General features: G+C 38.9%; 2 protein-coding genes across 8 annotated transcripts in view; one reads left to right on the top strand and one right to left on the bottom strand.

Annotated features, from left to right (window-relative positions):
* The window catches only part of BECN2 (beclin 2), a 156,975-nt gene that overhangs the window by 97,959 nt on the left and 31,219 nt on the right, over positions 1–27,797 (top strand). For 2 of the 3 annotated variants that reach the window (XR_013381817.1, XR_013381820.1), the window contains exon 4: positions 8,603–8,651. The gene's annotated coding sequence lies outside the window, so the exon portion shown is untranslated. Of the gene's footprint in view, positions 1–8,602; positions 8,652–22,198; positions 22,272–27,797 lie in introns of all 3 variants that reach the window. The other variant, XR_013381816.1, reaches the window with a different exon arrangement.
* The window catches only part of PLD5 (phospholipase D family member 5), a 416,960-nt gene continuing 395,704 nt past the window's right edge, over positions 6,542–27,797 (bottom strand). For 4 of the 5 annotated variants that reach the window (XM_077901465.1, XM_077901466.1, XM_077901467.1 and 1 more), the window contains 2 exons: positions 21,020–21,134; positions 8,406–13,247 (listed from right to left, as the gene is read on the bottom strand). In XM_077901465.1, coding sequence (XP_077757591.1) covers positions 12,991–13,247; positions 21,020–21,134 — 372 coding nt within the window. In that variant the 3' untranslated portion in view covers positions 8,406–12,990. Of the gene's footprint in view, positions 13,248–21,019; positions 21,135–27,797 lie in introns of all 5 variants that reach the window. The other variant, XM_077901464.1, reaches the window with a different exon arrangement.

Genomic DNA, 27,797 nt, shown 5'->3' with positions numbered 1-27,797 from the left:
ACAGGGAGCCCAATGTGGGACTTGATCTCAGGACCCCGGGATCACACCCTGAGCCCAAGGCAGACGCTCAATCACTGAGCCACCCAGGTGTCCCTTAAAGATAGATTTTAATTCAATCAGGCAAATGTTATCTTTTAAATGGAATAGGGTTTTTTGTCTAAAATTAAGGTAATTATGAAATTTCAAGTTATATTACAAAGCAGCATTACTTAAAACAGTATAATACTGGGACAAAACTAGACACTTAGATCGAGAATACAACAGAAAACGCAGAAAAAACCCCCACAATTATATGGTCAATTAATCCTTGACAAAGGAGGAACAAACATACAATGGTGAAAAGACAGTATCTTCAACAAATGGTACTGAAAAAACATGGACAGCAACATGCAGAATGAAACTGGACCATTTTCTTTCACCATACACAAAAATAAACTCAAAATGGATTAGAGACCTAAATGTGAGACCTGAAACCATAAAAGTCCTTGAAGAGAGCATGTGTAGTAACATCTCTGATGTTGGACATAGCAACATTTTCCTAGGTAGATCTCCTGAGGGAAGGGAAGTAAAACAAAAATAAACTATTGAAAGTACATAAAAATAAAAAGTTTCTGCACAGCAAATGCTCAATAAAACTTAAAGGCAACCAGCTGAATGAAAGAAGATATTTGTAAATTATGTATCTGGTAAAAGGTTAGTATCCAAAATATACAAAGAACTGATGCAACTCAACACTCAAAAACCAAATAATCCAATTAAAAATATGCAGATGACAAGAACAGGCATTTTTCCAAAGAAGACATCCAGATGGCCAGCAGACACATGAAAAGATGCTCAACATCACTTATCATCAGGGAAATGCAAATCAAAACTATAATGATATATCACCTCACACCTGTCAGAATGGCTAAAATCAACAACACAAAAAACAATGTTGGTGAACATGTGGAGAAATAGAAACCCTCATGCACTGTTGGTACAGACACTGTGGAAAACAGTATGAAGGTTCATCAAAAAATTAATAATACAACTACCCTACAATTCAAGAATCACACTTGGATTTGGGTATTTACCCAAAGAATACAAAACCCATAAATTGAAAAGACACATGCAAGTGTTCATTGATAGATAGATGAATGAATAGATAAGAAATGGAATGTATACACAATGGAATATTATTAAGCCATAAAAACAAATGAAATCTTGCCATTTGCAACAACATAGGTGGAACTAGAGAGTATAGTGCTGAGCAAAATAATTCAGTCAGAGAAAGACAAATACCATATGATTTCACTCAATTGTGGAATTTAAGAAATGAAACAAATGAGCAAAGGTAAAAAAAAAGAGGCAGAAAGGCAAACCAAAAAACAGACTTGAGAATATTTTTCTTGTGTAAAGAATTCTATGGCCTTAGGCAGTTATTTCAGCATCCTGAAGTTATTACTCATTCTCCTGTTTGCGGGGTTCTGTTGTCCATTGAATGCTCAGCCATCATTTATACTGCTACTTTTCTGAAGGTAACATGTGTTCTTAAAAAATCCGTTTAATTTCATTGTTGTTAGTAGTTAGCTGTTTTACTATGATGTGCCTAGGAGTGGTTTTCTTTGTATTCATCTTGCTTGGGGTTCATGATTTTTTAAAACTATGGGCTCATATCTTTCATTGGTTTTAAAAATGCAGGTGGCTAAGCTGGAAGCATTACCAATTCCAAACTATCTGACTTCAGAGGCAGAGACCACTGGAAGCCCCGCTGATAGGGCTGGACTATTTCCAGTTCAACTCTACTACTCTTCAGAATCCCAACTGTAAGCCTAGGGCTTACAAGGGCCCATCTTGCTTAGTGGATCTGGTTTCCAGTATTGTATTTCTAGTCCTTGAGTCCAAAATTCTGCTCAGTATCTGTCCAAAAGCAACATCTGTGCTTTTGGAATTAGCAGATACCTCTGAGGACGAGTGGCTGCAAATTCTTACCTCACTTCTCTCAGTTTTGTCTCTCAGATTTTGACAATGTAATTTTTCTCCCTCCCTATCTCTGATGCATTCAAACAAATGTGGTATTAAATCTTTATCTAGCATTTCTAGATTTCTAGTTCTTTTTTTAGATTTATTTATTTATTTATTCATGAGAGATGCAGAGAAAAGGCAGAGACATAGAGGGAGAAGCAGGCTCCCTGCAGGGAGTCCAATGTGGGACTCGATCCCAAAACTCCCAGATCACACCCTGAGCGGAAGGCAGATCTCAACTACTGAGCTACCCTGGTGTCCTTCTAGGTGTTTTCTGCAAATAGATTGATCAGTACCACCTATTCAATCATAGCAGGAAGCAAAATATTCTTTAAGTTTCAAATATAGCATTTCAATTTTTTGTTTTTTTTTTTTTTTTTTCCTAAACTCTGAAGTCTCTGAGAGGAGAAATTATCTTATTCATCTTGGTGTGGCTAGCACTCAACAAAGAACTTGGAATACAATACAGGATTATTAGATATTTGTTGAACTAATGAATAAACACAGATTCTGCTTGGGATTGGTGGCAATTATGCTAATTATTTTTACCCTTTACCAGAAATTGAAAGATTGTTACTCATGAACATATATATATATATGGTATATATACCAAGGGCAGGGCAGTAAGAACTGTCTCCCTTATATGTAGTCATTTGGTTAATTTAGATCAACAAAAATTTTTTGATCGACAAAAATGTCATTGATATTGTTTAGAATTGCTAATAGTGATTATCACATATAAAGCACATGATTTTCATTATTCTTTGTTTTAAAATTCAATAAAAAAGGATGTCTGTCTGCAATCTAGGGTGGACTGCTCCTACCAGATAACCCCTAGTGTGCCAGGGCTCATGACAGTAGAGGCAAGTGAGATGGTAGTGGGGGACATCCAGCTGGAGAGGAGTGTGTCCAAGTAAGTTAGGGGGGTCAGCTTTGACACACTTCATGCCCCCTGACTGTCCTACCTTTTACTGAGACTCAGGGAAATATTTCTCTGGATTAGATTGTTTTTAACTACACTTCTACTGATGAGATGGGCCAGATCACGGTAGGCAAATGTTAAAGAATTACTTGCTCCAACTGGAGGGATCCCATGTTTGTGTTTGCTTCCCATACTGGATTATTATTATTTTTTAAATTTTTATTTATTTATGATAGTCACAGAGAGAGAGAGAGAGAGAGAGAGAGAGAGAGGCAGAGACACAGGCAGAGGGAGAAGCAGGCTCCATGCACCGGGAGCCGGATGTGGGATTCGATCCCGGGTCTCCAGGATTGCGCCCTGGGCCAAAGGCAGGCGCCAAACTGCTGCGCCACCCAGGGATCCCCCCATACTGGATTATAAGCTCTGTTGAAGACAGAGACATTCATTGTTGTCTGTTCCATAGCATCAACTCTGTTACCGCAGAGAATTGGTGCTCAGAAATGTTAGTTACTTTGAATGATTCCCCCATGTTGTTTCACACACAAAACAAATACATTCATTAAATTTTTAATTCTTAAAACTCAGAATAATGTAAAGTATAAGTTTTTAGGGAATATATGACATCCAGTTGAAAGGCCCCTTTGTCTCCTGGGATAAAATTTTAAGAAAAATTGGTAATATGTAAATTAGAGGACCATTATTTGTTTAAAAGAGGAGGGAAACATGTATTTAAAAAATAGATGGTTTTATTTCATGAAGAAAATGAGACAGAGATTAGTGAGCAGCAAGCCTACACAGTAAAGGGAATTACCACACACACATCAAGAGATGAGCACACGAAATTCAAAGACAGACTGACTTGTGTCAGAAAACTTTGGACACACAAAGCTCAGCTAAGAACACATTTCTCTTTAGTTCTGCTCTTATTTACCTGTTATGTTAGATGTTTGCAGACAATGAAGTTCACCTAAACAGATATCTAGAACACATGGCCACATTAAAGAAAGCAATTTGAACCCCTTGTGTCTATGATTGCCTTTGCCTAAGCAATAAGTCAACTGTTTGACATCTCTGAGCCAGGTATTAAGAGTGTGGCTTTTTTTTTTTTTTTAATGTTTATCAATACCAAAGGTTAAGGTATCCAGTACTGTTTCCATTCATCCTTAGTTACGGAGTCATTCTGATCCTAAAATTCTTATATTCTTTATATTCTTAAGCATTCCTTACTTTTTATCCTCATAAATTTGTCCTCATTGTAAATGAAAAGCTCATTGATAAGTTTGTGTTATTCTAATTAACTATCTTAGTCATTCACACTATTCACTAAATATTTTGGATTCTCCACCATTTCAGAAATGTTGGTAGAACTGAATTTCTCAAATAGCACAATCTCATCCTTTTTTATGGTTGTGTAATATTCCATCATGCATATACACACCACATTTTCCTTATCTATTCATTGGGGTATATTTAGGTTGCTTCCATGTCTTGGCTATTATAAATAATGCTGTGATAAACATAGGAATGCATATATCTTTTTTTAAAGATTTTGTTTATTTATTCATAAGAGACACAGAAGAGAGAGAGAGAGAGAGAGAGAGAGGCAGAGACACAGGCAGGGGGAGAAGCAGGCTCCACGCAGGGAGCCCGATGTGGGACTCAATCCTGGGTCCCCAGGATCAGGTCCTGGGCTGAAGGCAGTGCTAAACCGCTGAGCCACCCAGGCTGCCCTAACTTTTTGAATTAATGAGTTTTTAAAGAGTTAATGTTTTTATTTTCTGTGGGCAAATATCCAATAGTGGAATTATTGGGTCATATGGTATTTCTATTTTTTGAGGAGCCTCCATACTGTTTTTCACAATAGCTGCACCAGTTTGCATTCCCACCAACAGTGCACAAGGGTTTCTTTTTCTCCACATTCTTACTAATGCTTGTTGTTTCTTGTCTACTTGATTTTAGCAATTCTAACAGGTGTAAGGTGATAGGTGTAAAGGGACAGATGGTAGCTACACTTATGGTAAACATAGCATAACTTATAACCTTGTCAAATTACTAAGTTGCACACCTGAAACTAATGTAACATTGTGTGTCAACTATACTCAAATTAAAAAAAAAAAAAAACACCTTGTGGTTTTAAGCCACTAAGATTTTGGGATTGCTTATTACTATGCTTCATCAGTCAGGCAAGTAGGGCACAAACACATAATAAGGTGGAGGGAAAGAGAAAGAGAGAGGACTGGGTTATCTTTTGTGGGCTGGCTAGGTAAGTCTGAAATCCTCAGTGTAGGCTGTGGAACAGGTAGACAGGAACCCAGTCATAAACTGGTGCTACAGTCCACAGGTAGGATTTCTTCCTCATCAGGATGTCTTTAATTCTGCTCCTATGGCCCTTCACCTGAATGAATCAGGCCTAATTAGATTTTTTTTTATTTTTTATTTTTTATTTTATTTATTTATTTATTTATTTTTTTTATTTTTATTTTTTTTTATTGGTGTTCAATTTACTGACATACAGAACTAATTAGATTATCTAAAGCAATCTTCCTTACTTAAACTGATGATCGACTTTAATCACATCTACAAAATATCTTCCCAACAACCCCTTTGGTTAATGTTTACTGAATACCTGGGGGCTATCACCCATCTGAACAGACATGTACAACTGAGCATCATGCTGGTGTGACATAATTAGCCTACCCTAATTACATGAAAATATTAAATTAGCAAGATTTAACTGTCAGTAGATCTTAGACTTAAATGATCTACCTCATGCATCCTTTTCACATACATGATGACAAACTGGCTGAGTGACAAGATTCAAAATAAGAACTTTATTTTCAACCCATAAATGAAATGCTAGTTTTTGTGGCATTCTTTTCACTTTTGAATTGGTGTCCACAACAGGTTTCCATATGAAATGGAGCACAAAAACTGTTGACCTGATATTACCAATCCCTACCCGACTATAGTAGGGAAAGATGCCAGGCTAACTATGCCTTGACTGCCCCAGTTTCTCTGGTCCCTCATGGCAACATGAAGACCTGTCTTCCCTCTTTAGACTGCTTGGGACAGTGTAACTTTCATCTTCCACCAATCTTCCTGTAAGCTATCCACTTGCTCTAAGTATTCACCATATTATTAGCAATTTTTGCATTTATTAAGTCAATCAGAATATGTATTTAAAAACAATTTCTAAATTTATAACACATCTGTCTCTGCTTAACTCAGTATGTGTTCTATGCCTCATTTTCCTCATATAGTTTAAAAACAAAGATGGATTTGGGCTTCAAGATTAATTTTTCTCTTAGTTCCAACAGTCACTGTGTCTATGGAGTAGTCATCTCCTGAATGGATTTTTCATCTGTGTCCTCAGTGGCTTTCGTTCATCTTGATGAGTCCAGCATATTTGGCAACAACTGATTCTATGTTCACATTTGCAGAGTGGATCCAGGTGATTTACTGTGGAGATGGCTAGTTTGGGTCCGTGTCTAATTAAGACATAGTTGCTACATCACTTTTGTTACCTCCTCAGGATATTCTCCTGGGAATAGCTGTAACTTTGAGAAGTGTGTTAGGCCCCTCTGGATGTAAGTAAGGAACAGACACACAGTCAGGTTATCTCAATTAATGTGAGTTTATTTGTGTTGATACACAAGAAAATATGAAAGATAAGAAAACAACCCAATAATCACAAAGTCCAGCCTTATCATTCAGGGATCAATCCTTACTCCAGTAACCTAAAAGCAGATGGGGTGAGTCAATAAGAACACTGGGTGTCTCACCTGCAGAAGTGTGCTGTTACTGCTCTAAGGTTGCATCATTAGAGTGACTTCACTCCTTTCTATTTTGGCTGCTCTTACTACTGCCAATTTCCTTTCTATATCTCATATTCAGAGTCCTTATAAAGGAGGGCTCTGGATGGTGGGGTCAGATGCCATCCAACAAGAACACAACTGCTGGATTCATCTCTCTTCCTAGGCCACCCTCTCACCCATAACTGAGTTTCTTTGAGTCATGGTACAGTTGGCTGTGGCCAGTGAGGAGTGTTCATGTGACAGAAACGTTTTTCTGCTCATGTAGGAGATATGGATATGGTCTCTAGGAAAACTATAGAACCAGCCAGGAAGTATGGATAATAATACACGGCTTTACTCCTGGGGACAAAAGACCTTTTGTTTCTCGTGACACTTTCTTATGGAGGATTTCCAAAGTGCTCTATCAATGCCATAACTTCCTTGAAACTATGGTGTTGCCATTCTCTTACTACATTTTTTGGGGGGAGAATGTTGCCTTGAGTAACATGTACTTTCTAAAGAAGTTGGTAATTTCCACTTCTAAGCAAAAATAAGTGAAATTGTAGATTAAGCTCTGAATCACATGAATGTTGTTGGGTCATATTTTCTGAGATGTCTTTAAAGATCTTCCTCTGTAATACTGGAAAGTCACAGATAATTTCAATATTTTTAATCCTGGAAGTTGAGGTTGTACTCCCAAGATCTGTTGTATACTTATGTTGGGAAACTTTAAATTAGAAACCAGATTTTTCCATGTTTGTGTCTTACAAGGATCTCAGTATTTCTCAACCATTCCTAAGATTTTTTTCACCCATGGAAGATAGTAGAGTCCATAAAGGAATTAACAATTTTTTAACGTCTGGGGCCAGAAGGAATGGATTTGCTAGCCAGATATCCACTTTGTAAAAGGAGAAATTTTTTCCTAATTATTCTATGAAATAAAAATAAATCATAGATAATCTTTGCTCTTACTATAATTTAATTGGACTCCTTGCACACCATTGTCTCCCATTAGATTGTTAGGCCATTTTTTTTAAACCTGAAATTCCAGGATTCAGAAGCAGCTGATAAAATCAAATTATAATTGACTACTGTAGATTAATCAAATTGGCTTTGTTAAGCCTTTGTTAAGCTCTCAAATGACAGCTATTAAGAAGTATGCCTCTTCAGATTTCATCCCTGTATAAAAAGGGTACCCACCATGGACATTCTTTCAGAGAAAAGATGTCTCAAATCCAAGTTACTCTAGCAAATCAACAAAACTGTACTCTGTGTGGGTCTTGTGGAAAGGGACTGTAGTCACCACTCCTGATGTGGTGGCTCGAGGAGGTCCTCAACTTCTGAGTGGCCAAATAGGAAGGGAATTTGTACATTTGGAGTGGTTGATTTGGATGGCTTTCAAGGAATCCTCTAGATCTGAGATTCAATTTGAGTCTGTTGAGCAGACACCAGGTGTATTTGATTATAGGTTGAAGCCTGGGAATAATAGAATGTGGTGGGTAAGTGCATGAGGCAGCTGAGCTCATACTCTTTTTCTGTCACTGAGCCAGAGTGTATGGTCTGGAAGCTGAAGAGAAAAATAAAGCCTCATTTCACGGAACAAAAAAACCATATAATGTTTACTTTTGAAAAAATCGAGCATTTGGTTATATGAAAGGTTTGAGAATTTTAATGATGCCCCCAAATTCAGCCCTTTGTCATACCAATTTATTTAGGGATCTTAAGGTTAATAGTATAGATATGTCCAGGTACAACTTTATCCTGTTTACATAAAGAAACATGAAAAATCCAAGATATCCTTTGTAACAGAGTCAGAGTTTAGTAGTTGAACGTAACAGAAGAAAATGCGGAATAGCCTATTAAATCTCTCATTTCTTTTCAGGGAATTGCCAAAAGAAGCAGAAGTGATCAGTGACCTTTTTTAGAACTCTGTAAGTACAAGATTGCTGATGGGTCAAAAATAAAAAAAAAAATTCAGTTTTTGCTATTTCAAGAAGCTTCTGAAGAATGCCTATCTAGTCACCATAAAAAGCAGTATCTTCATAATTCAGCCACTGGATGGGAAGTCTCTCAAACAGGAAAGGCAGGCAATGAACTGGAGTTGACTTCAGGGCTATTAAAATGTCTCCAGCAATTTAAATCAATAAGGTAAAAATGATGAATAGCTATTTGGTTACCAGCATATAAAAGAAAAAGAAAAAGCTAAATCACAGCAAGTGGAAAAATGCTGAATATGGGTTCATTTATCCAATCTACTGTAGGCCAAATGGACATTATTATATGAATTTCCCCCTTCAAAAGGCTTATAATAAAGTGCACCAGTCATTGAGAGTAAGTACAGAAATCCAAAGAATCGAACATTTGTCCACAATGTATGGGGCTGTTCATTAGGGACTGCATCTGCACAACCAATAGCAAAGTGTCTATCATTTCAGAAGAGAATTGTCCCATTGCAAGTGAAGGCAGCTCTTTACAACCCTTAAATGTTAAAGATAATAGAATGAATTTTGGACAGAGAAACTCACACAAGTGATTATACATATGAAAAAAAGGCAGATTCTGGGATAGAATTCCTGAGACAGACGGACCCTGGGTCTGATCTTATCAAGAAATTCTTATAGTCTCTTTATTTTGTTTTCCCCTGGAATTTAGTTCAATAAAATCTTCTAAAAACAAACAGAATGAATCAAAGTCACTTGAGAATAGCCACAGGCTGGTGGGAAATGAGCTTCTGTCGGTCCCAGGTTCAGCGAGGCACTTTGAACAAATCAGTAACTGCAGTAACAAAACACAGTTTTAAAAGGGTAAGATCAACCAACAATGTGATCAGACCCATCTCACTGAGAACCAGTTCAGCAGTGAGACACACCAGAGCACAGGAACAGCCTGCATAGAGAAAGGTGCCCAGAGCTACACTGATGTACAGTTTTCCACAGCTCTTTTGTTTTTTTTACTGGGTCTGCTTTGACTTTTAGACACGAGTTTTCATGCTATGTGCCACGACACTGTGGAAATCCATGAACATCTATTTTGAGGTCCTTTAAAGACAGTGGGGACATTTTCAGTGTGCCTCGCTTCTATCATTATCAGGTATCCAAAGCATGGCATTCAGAGAGCATGGATATCATCCAGAACGTTCCACTTCCTCTCCGGTGGCTTGATAAGCTGTGATTTACTTAGCTGATACACTGGTGGCCAGTGGCAGTGCAGAGGGGGCCAACAGTGTTAATGTTTGACAGCGTGTGTCAATGACTTGATTTGGGGGTGCTCAGTGCTATGTGGCTTGGGAGGACAGCAGGCTACACAAAAGCTGTTTCATGCATATTTTTGACTGGACGGCCCATCAGAAGGTCTTACTGGACCCCACAGTAAGCAGAAGTATTCTCGTAGAGTGAATCACCATTTAAAAATCAATGTTTGAGAATAAATAAGGCACTAGGTTAATGTAAGTGGCACAGAAATCTAAACTATGGTCTTGAATTGTGTTTGCATTCATTTTCATATTCCCCTTTGGGAAATAACTCCTGGAATATTTATGGAGAAAACAGTGGAAGTTAGCAGTTAGCCTCTTGCTCCTAATTGCTCCAAGGACATCATTAGATTGTCTCAAATTGTTTTTATTTTGCCTTTTATCTCTCTTGGGAAATAATTCAAGGGGGAATGGAAGTTGTTTGTCTATGTAGCAAAGACACGGAGTCAGAAAAGAGGAAGGCCACTCCTAGAGGAGTAGATAAAGCATCCAAATGCAAAAGAAAGGTCTGCCGAATTAAATGCTCTCTTAGGAGACCTGGGCCCGTTTAAGACACTCTCTGTGCGGGGCTGTTTTCCTGGCTATCTGGAGGCCAGCATTGCCTCCTGAAGTCAGTGGCCTGGCTGAAGAGGTGGGTCGCTGGGTCAGGGAGGGCTCTGCTGCTGGTGGTGCTGGTGGCACGAAGTCCTGGACACAGTTCCTGGTGCCACCTTATTGATGGTCTCAAAGCGAACTGGTAAAGGCCATCATTTGATAGAGGACACAGTTCTCTCCTATCACATGCAAAAGCAAGGGACAGTGAAAGGGGCCCCATTACACCAAGCCAATGCCTGTCCCATGGCTATGACATACAGTCCAGGAGACAACAGTGCTCTCCCCTTCAGACGTCCTTTCAAACCTAGCCCTGGTTGCTCTTCTTTGCCCAGGATTGAACTCAGGATGTTTGTTTGTCTCCACACCTTGTCTTTGCTTGTTCTTTTGTTTTCTTTCTTTTTAAAATCATTTCCAAAGCAACCCTTACTAAAATGATTGACAGAAACACCCCCCTACTCAAATAAGGACTAGGGATATATGGTAAATATTTAGAGTCTCAGGGCCTGGCCAGTGTTGGTGAATAATTCCATTAGGAATCTCCCAATCCTTCCTGCTGTCTTCACTGATGGGCCATATATCCAGTAAAGCCTATCTTGGGAGCAGCAAGAAAGAAGCTATGTGACTGCTAGCTGACCAACAATGGCCTTTCTACACAAGTCAAACCCACTGGATGAGATTCATAGCTCCTTCCATCACTCAGCTTGGCAGAGTAGAAATAAGTCTCTAGATGTAAAAAATTATAATTGAGATTGCTTTTCTTTGTTCTGAAAACACATATTTATGCTGGTCCTAAAGAACAATTCCTGGCACAATGTCTCATTTTATATGGATGTTACTTATGTCAAAGTGACCCAACGAAATGTTCCATCAAAATGATGACAATCCTGATCTCTAGCACGGTTTCTGAGTTACTGTGTTCACCCACATTTGCAGCTGGAAGCTGTGCATTTGTTTTCCCTTGTAGGTTCTCTGGAAGAACCTGGTATTGATTATTTCAGGATACCACAAAGATTAGTTCAAGAAAAAGATTATACATCACAATGCTTAGCATTTATATAGGTTCTTTTGATTTCAAAACAAGTTATAAATATTTCCTACCGTGACAACATCTACGCGAGGTAGGTGAGTATTACTGTCCCTACATTACCAATAGAAACCCGAGGCCAAAGAGTGCAGGACTCTATTCCAGGCCCGAGGGGGTCAGGAGCAACCTAAAGACTGGCATCCTGATGGCCTCCTGCTCTGGGCTCTAAGGAGGCCATGCCTGTTTCTAGGGTGGCAACGGTCTCCATTAATATAGGGTTATATATTGTATAGATATAAAACAGCAACACACAACGACATTATAGAACAATAATCCAATATTTTTGTTTCTTAGTAAAATATGTTAAGCACAGTATTTAAATTGCATTTCTCTGAAAAGCATTTGGTATATTAAATAGCTCTATAAAGGTTTGCTGGCATACCCTTAACAGCATAATGAATGATTCTAAAGAAATTAAAATCCACAGATGCATAGAGATCTTTCCTTTATAATACCATAAGCTAAACAAAAATGTGAAAAACTACTTTATTCTCATAATGCAGACCTATAGCTTGCTGGATATTTGCAGGTAGCTACCTAATTTATCTGAGCTTGAGACAAAAGATACATATTGCTGGCTGTGGTTTTAAACTATTAATTTGAGGGGGAAATGCAGTTGAATGGTGAAAATTAAAGACTGCTATTTCCACTTGTAATCCATTCTGAGGAATTCATATATTTTCAAAAGACGTCACCATACTTAGAATTAGCATGGAGGTGAACAGAGGGATGCTGATGCTAAAAAAGAACATTCTCTGAGAAGAGAAAATGTACCAAGTAAAAGGTACGGTATCCAGAGATAATGAGCAAGGAGGTAAAAGGGTGGTTTTCAAGAGTGCTGAGGTTGGCATGAGATGTCAGCAGTTCATGCTCAGAGGACTGCAGAGGTCTTGGAGACGGTTTACGGGGTAAATACTTGGCTTGATCAGTCCCTTGGCTGCGGTGAAAGCCTTACTCACCTCTCTAAGAAGCAGTTCTCAGAAGGGTGTGAAAGCGTTTACCTCATGCTAAGCTTTGTTAAGAACCAACCAGGTGAGTTGGCAGGAAAAGTTCTAAAACTAGGAAGGAAGAGGCATCAAAGTCTTAAAATTTGTATGCAAACATAAAAACTAACTTCCAAGCTGAAATGACATTCTCTGTCAGGAGTAACAAATACAAAAGTCCTAAACTGAGTGTACACGCCGCTAAGATACTGTGAGATAAGATATTACATGGCGTTCGGAGAATATTTTTTGTAAGTGTGCTTTTTCCCTAAAAAAGACATATTAAATTGTTTTTCTCTCCTCAAGTCCTTTATATATAAATAGGAAAGACAAGCTGTCCTGTCAGTTTTTCCTTCATGTTATACGCTGGCGGGGTCCTTCGCGCTGGCGCTGTACGTGGCAGTTTTGTTGTTGGGGGGTTTGAGTCTGAACAGGCTGGAGCAGTTGGGCTGTTTGGTAGGCTGCAAGGTCCTGGCATAGGGGGAGTACCAGTCCCTCTCAAACACATCTTTAAGCTGCTTGATGATGCTCCTGTTGTTCCTCACATCTGCTTGGTTGATAACAAGGCCTGTGCCAGCGTTCTGGGTAAAATCATTCCCTACCCAGTCAAAATTGCCTGCAAACAAACAAAGGAGAGAATGGTGCCGAGTTAAAATCCATGGGGGAATAGTCCCCATTTAATGAAACACTGAGCAGACTCCATTAAAAAAAATAAAATGACAGGGAGATTGAATTGTGTTGACAGCTCAGGAAAAAAAAAAATCCAAGAGGCTTTACATATGGCATATTAATATTTGCATATTATTTTGGCATTTTCTTCAGATTTGCTCAACTTGAAACTCAAAACAAGGAATCTGCTGGGTTTTTTTGGTAAATGTTATTTCTTATTGACATTCACAAGACACACTAAAAACAGCAACATTTAAAATATATAGGGGTACACTTAAAAATCCTGTGAACAATTACTACCTTCTCAAAGAGACAACGTCTGATTCATATGTACAAATGAGGGAGGGATTCTAGTTACAATGCTTACAAGCCTGAAATCAGAGAAGGAGGATCAGTTCTTATCTGAATACACCAACCTTTCCTTGCTTGGGCTGTAAGTCATCTCGGTTCCAGGATCTGGCTCCTTAGCCCAGAAATCAAGGCAGTTCTATGATACTAGGCTCCCCAGAACAGCTGCTTGGTGTTAGGTAGTGTATTGGTTTGCTAGGACTGCTGCAACCAAGTCCCACAGACTGAGTGGCTTAAATAAGAGAAATCTATTGTCTCATAGTTCTGGAGGCTAGAAGTCCAAAATCCATGTGTTGGCAGGGTTAGTTCCTTCTGAGGGCAGAAATGGGGAATCTGTTCCAGGCCATTCCCCTGGTCAGCTTCTCCCTGTGTCTCTTCACATGCTCTTCCCTCTATGCATGTCTGTCTCTGTATCCAAATTCCCCATGTTTATAAGGGCACCAGTCAAATTGGATCAGAGCTCACACTGATGACCTCATTCTAACTTGATTACCTCTGAATAGACCCTGACTCCAAATAGGGTCATATTCTGAGGTACTGGGAGTAAGGACTTCTAACCTACGAATTTTGGGGGGACACGGTTCAGCCCTAGCAGGTAGTAAAGGCTGGAATCTGTCCCAGAAGGGGCTAACTGTATGTCACTCACGAGTAGCCCATCTTCAAGGCAGGAGTAGGTAAAAGGAGAGAGTACCCCAAAGTCCCACACAAATCTCCTATCTTGGCATCCATTGGGAAGAATGTCCTAGTGGAAGAACAAAGTTTCTTCTCAGAATGGTTCAGTACCATATATTTCTTTGATCTTTTTGTCCTTCATTTAATGCACATTTACTGAGTGTCTAACATCTACTAGGTAGGTATATGGGGCCATGATCTACACCAGAAAATGGCAGTCCCTGACTCCAAGGAGTCCAGGAAGGAAATACCATGATTACAATACCAAGAGATGTATGCATACAATGCCGGAGGGCAAGGGAAAATAATTTCTAACTCTGGCTAGATGAGTCAGGAAAGCATTTTGTTGCATAGTGAGAAAAGTACAGAAACTTATCAATTAGGGAATTAGAGAGCCACACCCATTAAGGGCTGTGGACAAACATATGATCAGGATCTTGGAGCCTGAGAGGGAAGAATTAGGGATGAAGTTGGGATATAAGGGTGTTAGTGGGGAGAGAAACTGTCCTTTATTAAGTGCCTACTACAAGCAAAGTGCTAGGCTTGGCATTTGTATCCATTATCTCTCATGGTTGGCAGGATTTACACCCACTTCACAGATGAGACGCTGAAGGCTCAAAGAGGTGAACAGGTTTGACCTAGAGTGGACCCAGGTCTCGACGAACTACCTATAATACCATAAACGAAGCAGTGTTCTTACTAAAAAAAATTTAGCCGCATCCAGACTGACAAAATGATTTCATAAATTACCACCTGCCTGGGTCTGGCCTAAGCTCCCAGTTTTATGCTCCTCTTTGGTTCAGAGCTGGTTTCATAAAGAAAACCAAAGGCTTTTTAAGTGTAGAGCTTGATTTCCAGTCCCTCAGCGGCTCTTCAGCCGTCACTGTGGGAATATTTGCTGAATAAGACACATCCTTGACCTAAGGCCCTGCACCACCTGTGCGGGGGGAAAAACATCCACAGAGAGCTTCATAGTGCTCATCCTTGGGCCCTCCGCTGCTCTCTGGAGCCCACATGTATCAACTTCCCTTTCTATACAGCATGACCTGGAATAGTGCAAGTGGTTCCTTGTCTCTCATTGTACTCCTTGAGTTTATTCCTCAGGGTCTAATACCAAGTCCCTCAATCAAATATTATTAGCATAGAGAATGAACTCTTCTCTCTCTCTGTCCTCCATTTCATACTGTCTCCCGTCATGCCCCCAAACACCACACAGATACCCCTGATGGCTTCATGATAGACATAACTTTGGACGAATTTTACTGCTAGAAGTGAGTGAACTGTCCACAAAACGGTTCGTGATATTGCATTGGAGTCTCTTTGCCAGTGCTATGTTTCTGATCACGTGCTCTCAGACACATAGCCATGCTCAGAGGCTGCAGCTTTGTGCAATGCTCAGTACCAGGTACATGCAGGCTTGGACTTCTTAAACTGGGGAGTAGTAGCTACTGCAAGTTAAGAATTATTTTGGAGCCCACTGGCAGGTAACACTTCTGAGTCATCCCATCAACAGGAGACTCCTGTGTTCTTGTACACCTTTCGAGGACCTGTGGATAAGACACTAAATTCTCGTTCCTACAGCTGAATGCCAGGCAGTGAATTATTTCATTACATTATCTCATTCAATATTCACCACAATCATATGAGGTGATAATACTCCATTATACTGAAGGGGAAATTATGGCACAGAAAGGTTAGGTAACTTGTCCAAGACAGGAGTGAAAATATATCAGAGCTGAGTTTTAGTCAGGTCTGACCCCACAGCCCATGCTTAACTTCTGTTCCATGTCACCTCTGATCCTAAAGACCTGCATGGTACCAACTGTGCATTTTCCCCAAGACTTCAGCATCAGCCACCAGGACTGGAGCATCAGGCCACACCTCCACTCCTCTGTAGACCACACTCCCTAAAGGACACAGATGTGGAAATTCGCTTTGGAGTCAGTGTGAGGAGAGGGAAAGATAAGGGGAGAGAAGTGACCAGATTTTGGAGCCTTATTCTGTGAGATTCAGTTTTCCCTTCAATACAGTGGATGGAGCCAAGATACTGTATCTTTGATTCTCCAAAGCTTTAATTAGGTTCTTCTCAGGAATTATAGCACTAGGCCGACAGAGTCATTCCTCCACCAGTGTGATTATATTTTTCCACCTTTTACTTTCTCATGGGTTGGCTCAACTTCAGAATAATGTACCTGCTTCAGTGTTTTCTCAATTGTGTTTGTTCCACCTGGTACTGAGACTGCCATTTCAGTTTTCCAAATTCATGTTTAGGTCCAGGTGGCAGGAGAATGTGGTGCCATCCTCAGGAACCATGGTGGGGGTACACACAAGCTCACTGGGAAGATATATGTGTCTCAGTGAGCCTTCTGAGTGCCTCCAATTAACCTACCATCCCCTTGTCAGCCCTCAAACAATTCAAACCATCTTCTGGACAAATTTGCCAAGCCAGATTCAAACGTACTCCAGAGAATTCAAAATTAGACAGATGATACTGTTTGGGGGATCTTCTGTAAGTCTTGTGAAGATTTAATGAACTATAATTCCATGCAAGGTCTAGTGTAGATTTTTCTTAATTCAGCATTCTCAGCAGGTGTCTGAGTGACGACTTAAGAGATTTCCAGAACATGCTGATAATTATTTAAATTATCAATGAATTTTCCCTCTGGATGCTCTTAAAATATTTTTATACAAGAACTATGCTTCGCTCTGGGGAATTAATGTTTTGCTGAAATGCTGTGTGTAAAATGAACTCATTTAAAATGCATTATAATAGAGAGCCAGAAATAGACCCACATAAATACAGTCAACTGATCCCAAGAGGGGCAAAGGCAATACAGGGGAGCAAAACTAGTCTTTTCAAGAGTGGTACTGGAATAATTGGACTTCCACCTGCCAAAAAGTCAATCTAGACACAGACCCTACACCTTTTACAAAAATTAAATCTAAATAGATCATAGACCTAAATGTAAATGCCTAGAAAATAATAAATAATAAAATCCAGTTAAAGTTGGGGTTGGTGATGACTTTTTAGACACAACACCAAAGGCATGACCCAGGAAAGGAATCACTGATTTTGTTAGAATTTAAAATGTTTACTCTGTGAAAGACACTGTCAAAGAATGAAGAGATAAGCCACAGGCTGGGAGAAAATATTTGCAAAAGACATATTTGATAGAAGACTGCTATCCAAAATATACAAAGAACTCTTAAACCTGAACAATAAGAAAATGAAAAACCTGGTTAAAAAATGGGCCAAAGACACTTCATCAAAGAATATATTCAGGGACACCTGGGTGGCTCAGCAGTTGAGCATCTGCCTTTGGCTCAGGTCATGATCCTGGAGTCCCAGGATTGAGTCCTGCATCGGGCTTCCTGCATGGAACCTGCTTCTCCCTCTGCCTGTGTGTCTGCCTCTCTCTCTCTCTCTGTCTGTCTCTCATGAATAAATAAATTTTAAAAATCTTTATAAAAGGGCAGCCCAGGTGGCTCAGCGGTTTGGCGCCACCTTCAGCCCAGGCTGTGATCCTGGAGAGCTGGGATCAAGTCCCATGTTGGGCTCCCTGCTTGGAGCCTGCTTCTCCCTCTGCCTGTGTCTCTGCCTCTCTCTCTCTCTGTGTCTGTCATGAATATATAAATAAAAATCTTTTTAAAAATCTTAAAAAATAAGACATTCAGATGGCAAATAGGCATATAGAGAGATGCTCCATATCATATTATCAGGGAAATGCAGATTAAAACAATAATGAGGCAGCACTACATACCTATCAGAATGGCCAAAATCTGGAACATTGACAACACCAAATGCTGGCAAGGATATTGAGCAACAGGAACTCTCATTCACTGCTGGTGGGAACTCAAAATGGTAGAGCCAGTTTGGAAGGCAGCTTGGCAGTTTCTCATCAAACTAAACATAGTCTTATCATATGGTCCAGCAATCACTCTCTTTGTGTGATTTCAAACCCAGTAGGTTTGAAAATACGTCCACACAAAAACTTGCATGTGGGTGTTTATAGAAGCCTTACTCATAATTGCCAAAACTTGGAAGCAACCAAGATATCCTGAAGGTGAATGGATAAAACAAACTGTGGTCCATCCATACATTGGAGTATTATTCCGTCCTAAAAAGAAATGAGCTATCAAGCCATCAGAAGATACAGAAGAAGCTAAAATGCATATTGCTAAGTGAAAGAAGCCAATCTGAAAAGGATATACACTATATAATTGCAACTATAGGATATCTTGGAAAAGCCCAAACTATGGAGACAGTAAAAAGATCAGTGGTTGCCAGGAATTAGCAGGGAGGGAAGGATGAATAGGTGGAGCACAGAGGATTGGTAGGACAATGAAATGACTCTATATGATACCATAATGGTACATTCAAATCATTATACATTTGTCAGGACCCATAGGATGTAAATCAAGAGTGACCCCCTAATGTAAACAATGGACTTTTGGTGATACTGATGTATCAGCATGGGTTCACCAGTCATAAGAAATGTACCGCTTTGGCTGGGGAGTTTGATAATGGGGCAGGTTGTGTGTATGTGTGTAAGGGGGCAGAGGATTGTGAGAATTTTTTCTGCTCAGTTTTGCTGTGAACCTAACTGTTCTAAAAAACTAAAGTCTATCTTAAAAATGTACTATATGGGAAGAAGAAGAGAGAGCGCCAGGAATCCATATTTACTAAGTATTGAGACAGATGAGAGCCAGTGTTTGGAGCTTTCCATATTTTATCTCATTTAATCCTCCAACTACTACCAAAGGGTGGATGTTTTTATTACCAATTTCCAGATAAGAAAACAGAGGTACACAAAGGCTCAGAGAGATCACATGACTTTCCATCATCTTTCAGCTTATAAGGGTCAATGCTTGAATTCAAATAGAAGTTTTTGTGACTCCAAAACACTTATTTAATTCATTAAAAAAGCTTTTAGATATAGGCACTGTACAACTGCTCCATGTACATATGACACTTTGCTTTAAGTAAATCCCACATAAAACATCCAGATCTGAGTTCCTAAATCCAACTGTGCCTGAAACCTGACCCACACATATATTTCCCAATTATTGAGCCCAAAGTTCCAAGTTTTGATGAAATGATTTTGAGTTTGTTTTTGGCACATGATTAAAGAGGAGCTAATTTCATTCTACTCTCCATAAGCTAATGAATATGAGAAAGTCCAAACAATGACATTTTAAGCCACTGAGAGGGACAACATGAGTAAAATAACATTCTCATATTCTAAGACAACTTGAAGAATATACATTTAAAAAAATCCAATATTCTATTCTCTAATATGATATATAGCTACTCAAAATGGAAAAAGAACAGCTTTCCATGGAGCCAGGATGGAGTAACTAGCTCTCTGATGGCAGTGTCTCTTTCTGGTTCCAGGTGGTGGGGTGAGGGTGCGGGGTCTGGGTACCATGGATTCTAGGTCTCCCTCTTCCTCTTCATGTTTGTATGTTTAAGTCATTTCCACTCTTATGGTCCATGTTTCCTTATTTTTAAGCTGCAGGTGATAAAAGCCACCCTCCATATTGGCAAGGTCCCTTAGAAATTCAAATAAGATAAAGTGCATTACAAAGCAAAAAGGGCATAATTTACTCACTCACTGAATTGGAGGGGGAAAAAACATATTCCATGCTCCATCATTGCACACACTTTTTTTTCCTGCTTTGAAAGACTGCCACTTCATCTGTACATTGTAATAGCCACGCTGCTGTTCTGTAGTCTATGTACCTTCTTTTATAGATAATAATTTCTGCTCTGCCATTGATAGTATGAGTTAAGGGATTACCCTGGATTCATGTACACCATAAGAAAGGAGAACAGATCTGACACATTAGCAAATAATTTCACTAGTAGATGTGATTTCTGCATCTGGAGCATTATTACCTTAAAAACAACAGCTAACATGAATATGGTATTATTGTGTGTCAGGGGTTTTAATTGTGCAAGGTACCTTCCACATATTCCACTTAAATTTCACCCAACGAAGTTGAAACAATTATTAGCCCCATCTTACAGATGAGGAAATTGAGGTTTAGAGAGCTTAAGTAAACTCTCCAAGGGTAGGCATTTATAAAATGACAGAGGTGAGATGGTTGTCCAGGCAGTGCTCTTTCTGGTGCTGAGTTGCCACCATGTTGGCCTTCTGTGATTCACAACAGGCTGGCTGGGTATGGTGGTGGGGGGAGGGGGGCACTGTGCTCGTTCAACTCCCAGAATTCACCTTTTTTTTTTTTTTTAATTTATTTGAGAGAGCGAGAGTGAGAGAGACAGCACAAGCAGGGGAGTGAGGTGTAGACAGAGAGGGACAAGTAGACTCCCTGCTGAACATGGAGCCTGATGCCAGCCTTATCCCAGGATCCTGAGATTGTGACCTGACCCCAAGGCAGATGCTTAGCTGACTGAGCCCTGAGACTCGCCTCTGATGAGCCCTTCACCTCCTCATCTATAACATTAGGCAAGTGGACCAAAGAATTTCTGAAAACACTTATTAAAAACATCTCCTATGGTGTCCTCCTACTTGAGCCAAGCTCTAGAGGAGATGTTCAGTTCAAGGAGTTGTTTGACTTCCCTATCCTGTTTCCTCCAAGGCCCCCAGGTTATACTGTGTATGAAAGAACACAGTGGGACCTGGACTGTCACTGACGTGCATGATCCTCTAGGAGTCTGACAGCCCTGATACCTACCAATATAAGCTGCGCCATCTGTCACCATGTACTTATTGCGATTTAATTTAGGGAAGCTGTGGTCCTTTTGTTCTTTTGTAGCACAAACATTCTCTCTTTCCAGATCGAAAAATTTCTGTAAGACACAACAATAAATAAATTAAGAAAGCAGGTGAATAGGGAACATTTTGGGTTTTGTTCAAGAGCCCAAAAGGGTTTCTTATCCAAATATCCACAGCCAACCTCATTCTGGGTTATTAAAGCCCCAATCTTGTTACTTCATGTAGATGAAGCTATTTTTTTTTGTTCTCAAATCTATATGGGCAACAAGAGAGATAATTAGCATGCTCAACTAGGTCTATAATTAACACTTTTAAGCTGTAAAATGAACACAAAATTCATTCTTTCAACAGGGTGAGGGCCAAAGGTTTTTTAATTCTCATTGTCTCATTCATTGGGGTGCACTGGCATTTGAGGTGCTTTCTGTCACGCATGCAAATGAATTGAATGAATATTCCTCTGTGTCGCGTGCATTATAAAAAGCAGCAAGGTCCGTGCCAATGACTAGCTGATTCAGCTGGGGATTTGCAAAGGTCAAAAGAGATTTTGCCAAGGGAACAGATGCTTTCCATCTCAACACCTAAGGTCTACAAGCTCTTCTAATAAGCAAGGAAAAAAAAAAAACCCACCATTGCAGACCAGGAATCTTGAATTCCAACTTTAATGTGACCCCAAAAGTAGATTAGGCCTGGGCTGTAGTGGTTAATAGAGGGAGCTGACAGTGGAGGTAGGTGAGCTGGTGCTTCCAGAATCTGTTGGAACTGGTAACTGCTCAGACGAAGCCTGAACTGTGATAGAGCTCACAGGATGACACACCATCAAAGGTGGTGAGGTCTTGAGTCTCCTCCACATTGGAAAATGCTAAACATACCCAGAACTGTGTGGAATCTTTCTGGAATGACTATCTTATGGCTGTGGGATCATGTGTGATTGAAGGGTAGAAAAGGCAGAGAGAAAAATGAGATGCCATCTAGAAATGGAGACATCATTTACAGTTTTAAAACTATAAATGTTCAAGTTTGGCTTGGGGAGATAGTGAGGGCTGGTCTTCCCTTTCATCTGAGGGAAAGGAATGATAAACTAGGTGTGATCACCAAGGTTCCTGGCAACCCTGAAAATTCTATTCTGATTTTTTTGCAGACCCCTTAAGGTCAGTGGTGCGCAGGCCAAAATCTATCACCCAAGAATTGTCCATTGCACATCGCAGAGGAAGGTATTACCTGGGGACATATTACCATGATGTTAGGCCATGCTGTCTTTGTCCCCCTTCTCAGTTCCTGTCTCCTGCAAAGTCTGTGTCATTTGGAGAGTTCATAGATAGCCACATTTTGTGGACTCTTGATTATCTGTGAATACCTTCAAGTCATAGTTATATATCTGGGAGACCCTGTGATATGAGGCTGCCTGCCACCTGGTAAGAGCAGTCAAATAATTTTGAGGAAAATATTATTGTGGAATCAAGATGTATGTGAAAAAGAATAAAATATATACCCTCATTTAAGTTGGGGATAGCATCACTGTGTGAGGTTCTCCAGAAACCCATCTGCTTTAGAAAGTTGAAGATGGCCCCAAAGAGGGGAAGAGCTTTGTCTGGGAGACAAAAATGGTAGAAGAAATCATACTGTATCACTGACACTATGAGACACTAATGTGCTGTATGTGACAGCAAAGATTGTTCAAAAGGAATTTATGAATTTATAAAAAAAAAAAAAAAGAAGAAGTCTAGCTGCTGACAGGGCCAACTTTGTGAGTGCAGTCTCTTTCCCAAGTGTCTCCTCATGGACACAATCCCTCCAAGTCAGGGCTGTGGGTGCCAACTTCTCTGAAGAGATTCCCCGCCTTGCTCCCAGGCTCCAGAAGACATGCTTCATGCAAAAGTTCCTATGCCCACTTGTCTTGGGAAAGCTCCTCACTCATCTGTGATCTAGATGTTGGGACCACAAGCTGTGCTCCCATCGAGGTTTATCTTGATACTTAGAAATGCGTGGCCTGATTTCAGTGAGAACTAGAAGCTCTGTGTCATGAAATGTCCAACACTGAACTATTATTAATGTTTGGTTTATTCAAGTAATATGACCCTGAGTGTTTGAAAAGATAGAGCTGAGTAAGTAGAAAATTAAAGGATGGATTCTACTCTCCTTATAATTTCTTGCAAGTCTTAAATGAAAGCACTTAGTATTTCATGACAGAGATTTCAACTGACAATGCCTTCAAGAAGAGGTGGGAGCAAATGCACCATGTGCGGTAGGCTCCAGACATTCTCCCCTTTGCTTCTGCTTCTGCTTCTATTAGTCATGGCTTCTTATTATGTGTTCTGATGCTTTGACATCTGGGCCCTGCTGAGCCTGGAGGCACTGCCCTTCCAAGGGCTGGCTAATTCCTGGAGATAGCAAATAACTTGCCCGTGAGGACACTTCTCATATGTAAACCCAACCCATGGCCCATACTCTGAAATACCTCCTTTATGGTTTCACACTCTGGGCCACTATACACTTGCCCTAATCATACCAGGTAACTAGGGACAGCCCCTGGGCCCAAGATCTCACCAAAATCATTCAAACTTGCCAATCCTAAGAGGGCTTACCCTGCCTTGCCTCTTCCTTGACCTCGTAAACCAAAACAAAAGTCCTTGTTCATGCTTCCCTCACTTCTGTCTCTAGGATGACCCTGGGACTTTTCCTCAAGCTCCCTTCTCTTTAGATCTGTGAATAAAACAAACTGTCTTTCTCCAATGGCTGTCATCTCCTGATCTGTTGGATTGTCATATCTAAATCATAACCAAACCTGTATTTTAGAACACTGCTATACCTGGTAAGTCTAACAGCGGTGCTCCTCTAACTGCAAGCATACTGAATTCTGAGTGAATGACCTCACATGGAAGATTCTTCACCCTTTTCCAGCACACGTTCGTTAGGGAAAATGGCTAAAATGATTCCACATCCACCATGTTCCCTGCTCCCTCCACTCAGTGGTTCACAGATCTTTCCTGAACACTCTTCATCAGCTCCCTCTTTTTTGATTTCATCCATCCATCCATCCATTCGTCCAACACATATATTTTGAATGCTTTGTGCCAGCATCCTGTTATACATCAGGAATACAATGCTTCACTTGATTTTCCATGCTGCCCCATATGCCACTTCAGTTATCTGGAAAACCCTATCCCTGAGCTGAAACAAGCATTCTCTTGTCAATGGAAAAGTAGAACACAAACTGACTATTCTCCTGGGTCCCTGCTTGGATTTCTGGGATCATACCAATATTTCCTCTAATCCCTGATAATCTGATTCCAAACCCAGGTTGGTGCCCAGATCCAAATCCTAGTTATCACATTCATTTGCAAATTTGGAGTGGAAAATAGATCCATAGTGATAATCATAGGCTTCCCCTCTCCCCCTCATTGTATTGAGGAGTAATTGACATCTATCACTGTGTAAATTTAAGTTGTATAGCATCATGGTTTAGTTTACATATTGTGACATTATGACAATACATCTAGCTAACATTATCTTCTCATATAGATAAAATAAAAAGAAAAGAAAAAAAGAATAAAGAAAAAGATTTCTCCTTGTGATGAGAACTCTTAGGATTTATCTTAACAACTCTCCTACATATCATGTAGCAATGCTAGTTGTAGTCATCACGTTGTATGTTAAATCCCTAGTACTTATCTTGTAACTGGAAGTTTGTACTCTTTGACCACCTTCCTCCAATTCCTTGTCCTCTCTACCTTGACTCTCCACCTCTGGTAACCACCAGCCTAATCTCTTTTTCTCTAACTTTGTGAGTTTTTTTTTTTTTTTTTTAATTTTAGATTCCAAAAAAAAAAAAAAAAGAAAAAAAAATTTTAGATTCCACATATAATTGATATCATATAGTATTTGTCTTTCTTTCTCTTTCTTATTTCACTTAGAATAATGATTTCTAGGTACATCCACATTGTAAAAAAAATGGTAGTATTTCTTCATTTTTATGGTTGAATAATATTACATTGTATAGATACACCACAATTTCTTTATACATTGATGCATTAATAGGCACTTAGGTTGTTTCTATGTCTTGGCTACTGTGAAGATTGCTGCTATGAACATGAAAGTGCAGATACTTTTTTGAGTTAGTGTTTTACTTTCCTTTGGATATATTCCCATAAATAGAATTGTTGAATCATATGGTAGTTCTATTTTTAATTTTTTGAGGATTATCCATATGATTTTCCATAGTGGCTTCACCAATCTACATTCCCACCAGTGGTGCACATGGGCTCCCTTTTCTCCACATCCTCACCAGCATTTATTATCTGTCATCTATTTTGATGATGTCTGTTCCTAACAAGGATGCCGTGGTACCTCATAGTGGTTTTGATTTGTATTTCTCTAAAGACTAGCAATGTTGAGCATCTTTTCATGTACCTATTGGCCTTTTGTATATCTTCTTTGAAGAAATGTCTATTCAGATCCTTTACCCATTTTTAAAATTAGGTTATTTTCTACTTGGTTGTATGAATTCTTGATGTATTTTGGATATTAACCTCTTACCCGATATATGGTTTGCAAATATTTTTTCCCCTTCTATAGGTTGTCTTTTCACTTTCTTTTTGATTTTGTTGCTTATATTTTAGGTGTCATATCCAAGGAGTTATTACCCCAATCTATGTCAAGAAACTTTGCTCTTATGTTTTCTTCTAGGAATTTCATGGTTTTGGGTCTTACATTTAAGTCTTTAATCCATTTTATGTTAATTTTTGTGAGTGGTGTATGATACGGATCCCATTTCATCCTTTTACATATGAATATCCAGTTATCCCAGTGCCATTTATGGACAAGATTATCTTTTTTCTATTGAGTATTCTTGGCTCCCTTGTTAAATATTAGTTGGCTGTATCTGCTTGTGTTTATTTCATTGGTCTATTTGTCCATTTTTATGCCAGTACATTTGATGACCATAGCTTTATAGTATAGCTTGAAACCAGGAAGTGTGATACTTCCTTCTTTGTTCTTCTTTCTCAAGATGTCTTTGGCTATTTAGGGTTTTTTGCAATTCCACATGAATTTATGAGTGTTTTTTCTACTTCTGTAAAAATGCCATCGGAATCTTGATAGCACTGCATTGAATCTATAGATGGCTTTGGTTGACATTTTAACAATATTAATTTTTCTAATCCATGAACATGGGATACCTTTCCTTTTTTTTTTTTGCATTGTCTTTGATTTCTTTCATCAATGTCTTATGTCTTATTTATTGTTTATCTCCTTAGTTAAATATATTCCTAAGCACTTTATTGTTTTCATGCTAGTATAATGGGATCTATTTCTTTATTTCTTTTCATAAATTGCATTGTTAGTGTGTAGAAACACTATTGATTTTTGTACTTTAATTTTGTCTCAGCAACTTTACTGAATTCTTTGATTAAATATAACTTTTGGTTGAGCATTTAGGATTTTCTATATATATAATCATGTTATCTGAAAATAGAGACAATTTTGCTTCCCCTTTTCAATTCTGATACTTTTAATTCTTTTTTTTTTTTTTTTTTTTTTTTTGCCTTATTGCTCTGGCTAGGACTTCCAGTACTATGCCAGATAGGAATGATAAGAGTTAGAACTCTTGTCTTGTTTCTGATCTTAAAGGAAAAGCTTTCAACTTTTCATCATTGAGTAAAATGTTAGCCATAGGCTTCACAGACCTGTTTCTATTTCTAATACTGGTTTGTAAACTCAGACATGTGCATGGCTACCTCAGTTTATAAAAATCAGTTAAATGGAGATAAAAATTTCTATTTTCTGTCAATATTATCCAAATGCTAGGGAGATTAAAATGAAATCTACATGAGAAGCATAATTTCTTGAAATCTATAGTAAATTCTAGCCTTTTATGTATTTAAATTGTTGATAATTTCAACTTTTAAAAATATTTAATGTTACGAATGAGTTAAAAAACATTTTATCTGATGTTTTTGTTGATCCTCAGAGATATACAAGTCAGATGTGTAGCTTCTCAAATTTTTGAACAGATGTAATATAAGATGTTTTTGAATATAGATAGGAAAGACAAAAAAAAACCTTTGTAACTTCAATTATAGGTTCAGCATGCAGAGACCATACAGTATGATGTTTAAGAGCTTAGAATCAGGAGTTAGAAAGACTTTTATTTGAATCTTTCTCTTCTATTAACTAGTGTCCTAGAGAGAAATTATTTAATCTCTTTAGGCTTCATTTTCTATGTTTGTAAAATATTAAAAGTTCCAGCTTCATAGTGTAGTTGTGAATATTAAGTAGTATATACAAAGCGCCTGTTTGTCTATATTCATGAATATAAGATATTCTTCCATTAAAAAAAAGAAGTTTTAAGCACTTACTACATCTAGGCAATGTGAAGTGAGATGCTGCCATAATAGAAACAATAAAAACTTAATAAAAGATGTAGCAATTGTTTACCCAATGGGCAGCAGGCAGCAAGAAAATTGGTATTAAAGGATGGAATGAACGGAGACTCATGCAGTAGCAAAATATTTGGTAAAACCATAGCCTGCATTAATTTGGAAGGAAGACCAAGCACCCCCTAAAACTTTGGCTACAGGGCAAGGGATGGGAAAACAAATTGTTTGTAACTTATGTTGGTTGTTATTAGTGCCTTTAGCAAGTTGTCAGAGGAGATAAACCCAGAGAAGGATTTGCTGGCTTGTAAGCACATATGAAATAGAACAGGTACACTAGAAATTTGGTATTTCAAAGAGCTAGAA

Source organism: Canis aureus, chromosome 6 (assembly GCF_053574225.1).
Source record: "Canis aureus isolate CA01 chromosome 6, VMU_Caureus_v.1.0, whole genome shotgun sequence".
In the NCBI taxonomy this organism is placed as follows: domain Eukaryota; kingdom Metazoa; phylum Chordata; class Mammalia; order Carnivora; family Canidae; genus Canis; species Canis aureus.
The sequence above is the reverse complement of the archived record's forward strand: the minus strand, read 5'-3'. Positions and strand labels throughout refer to the sequence as shown.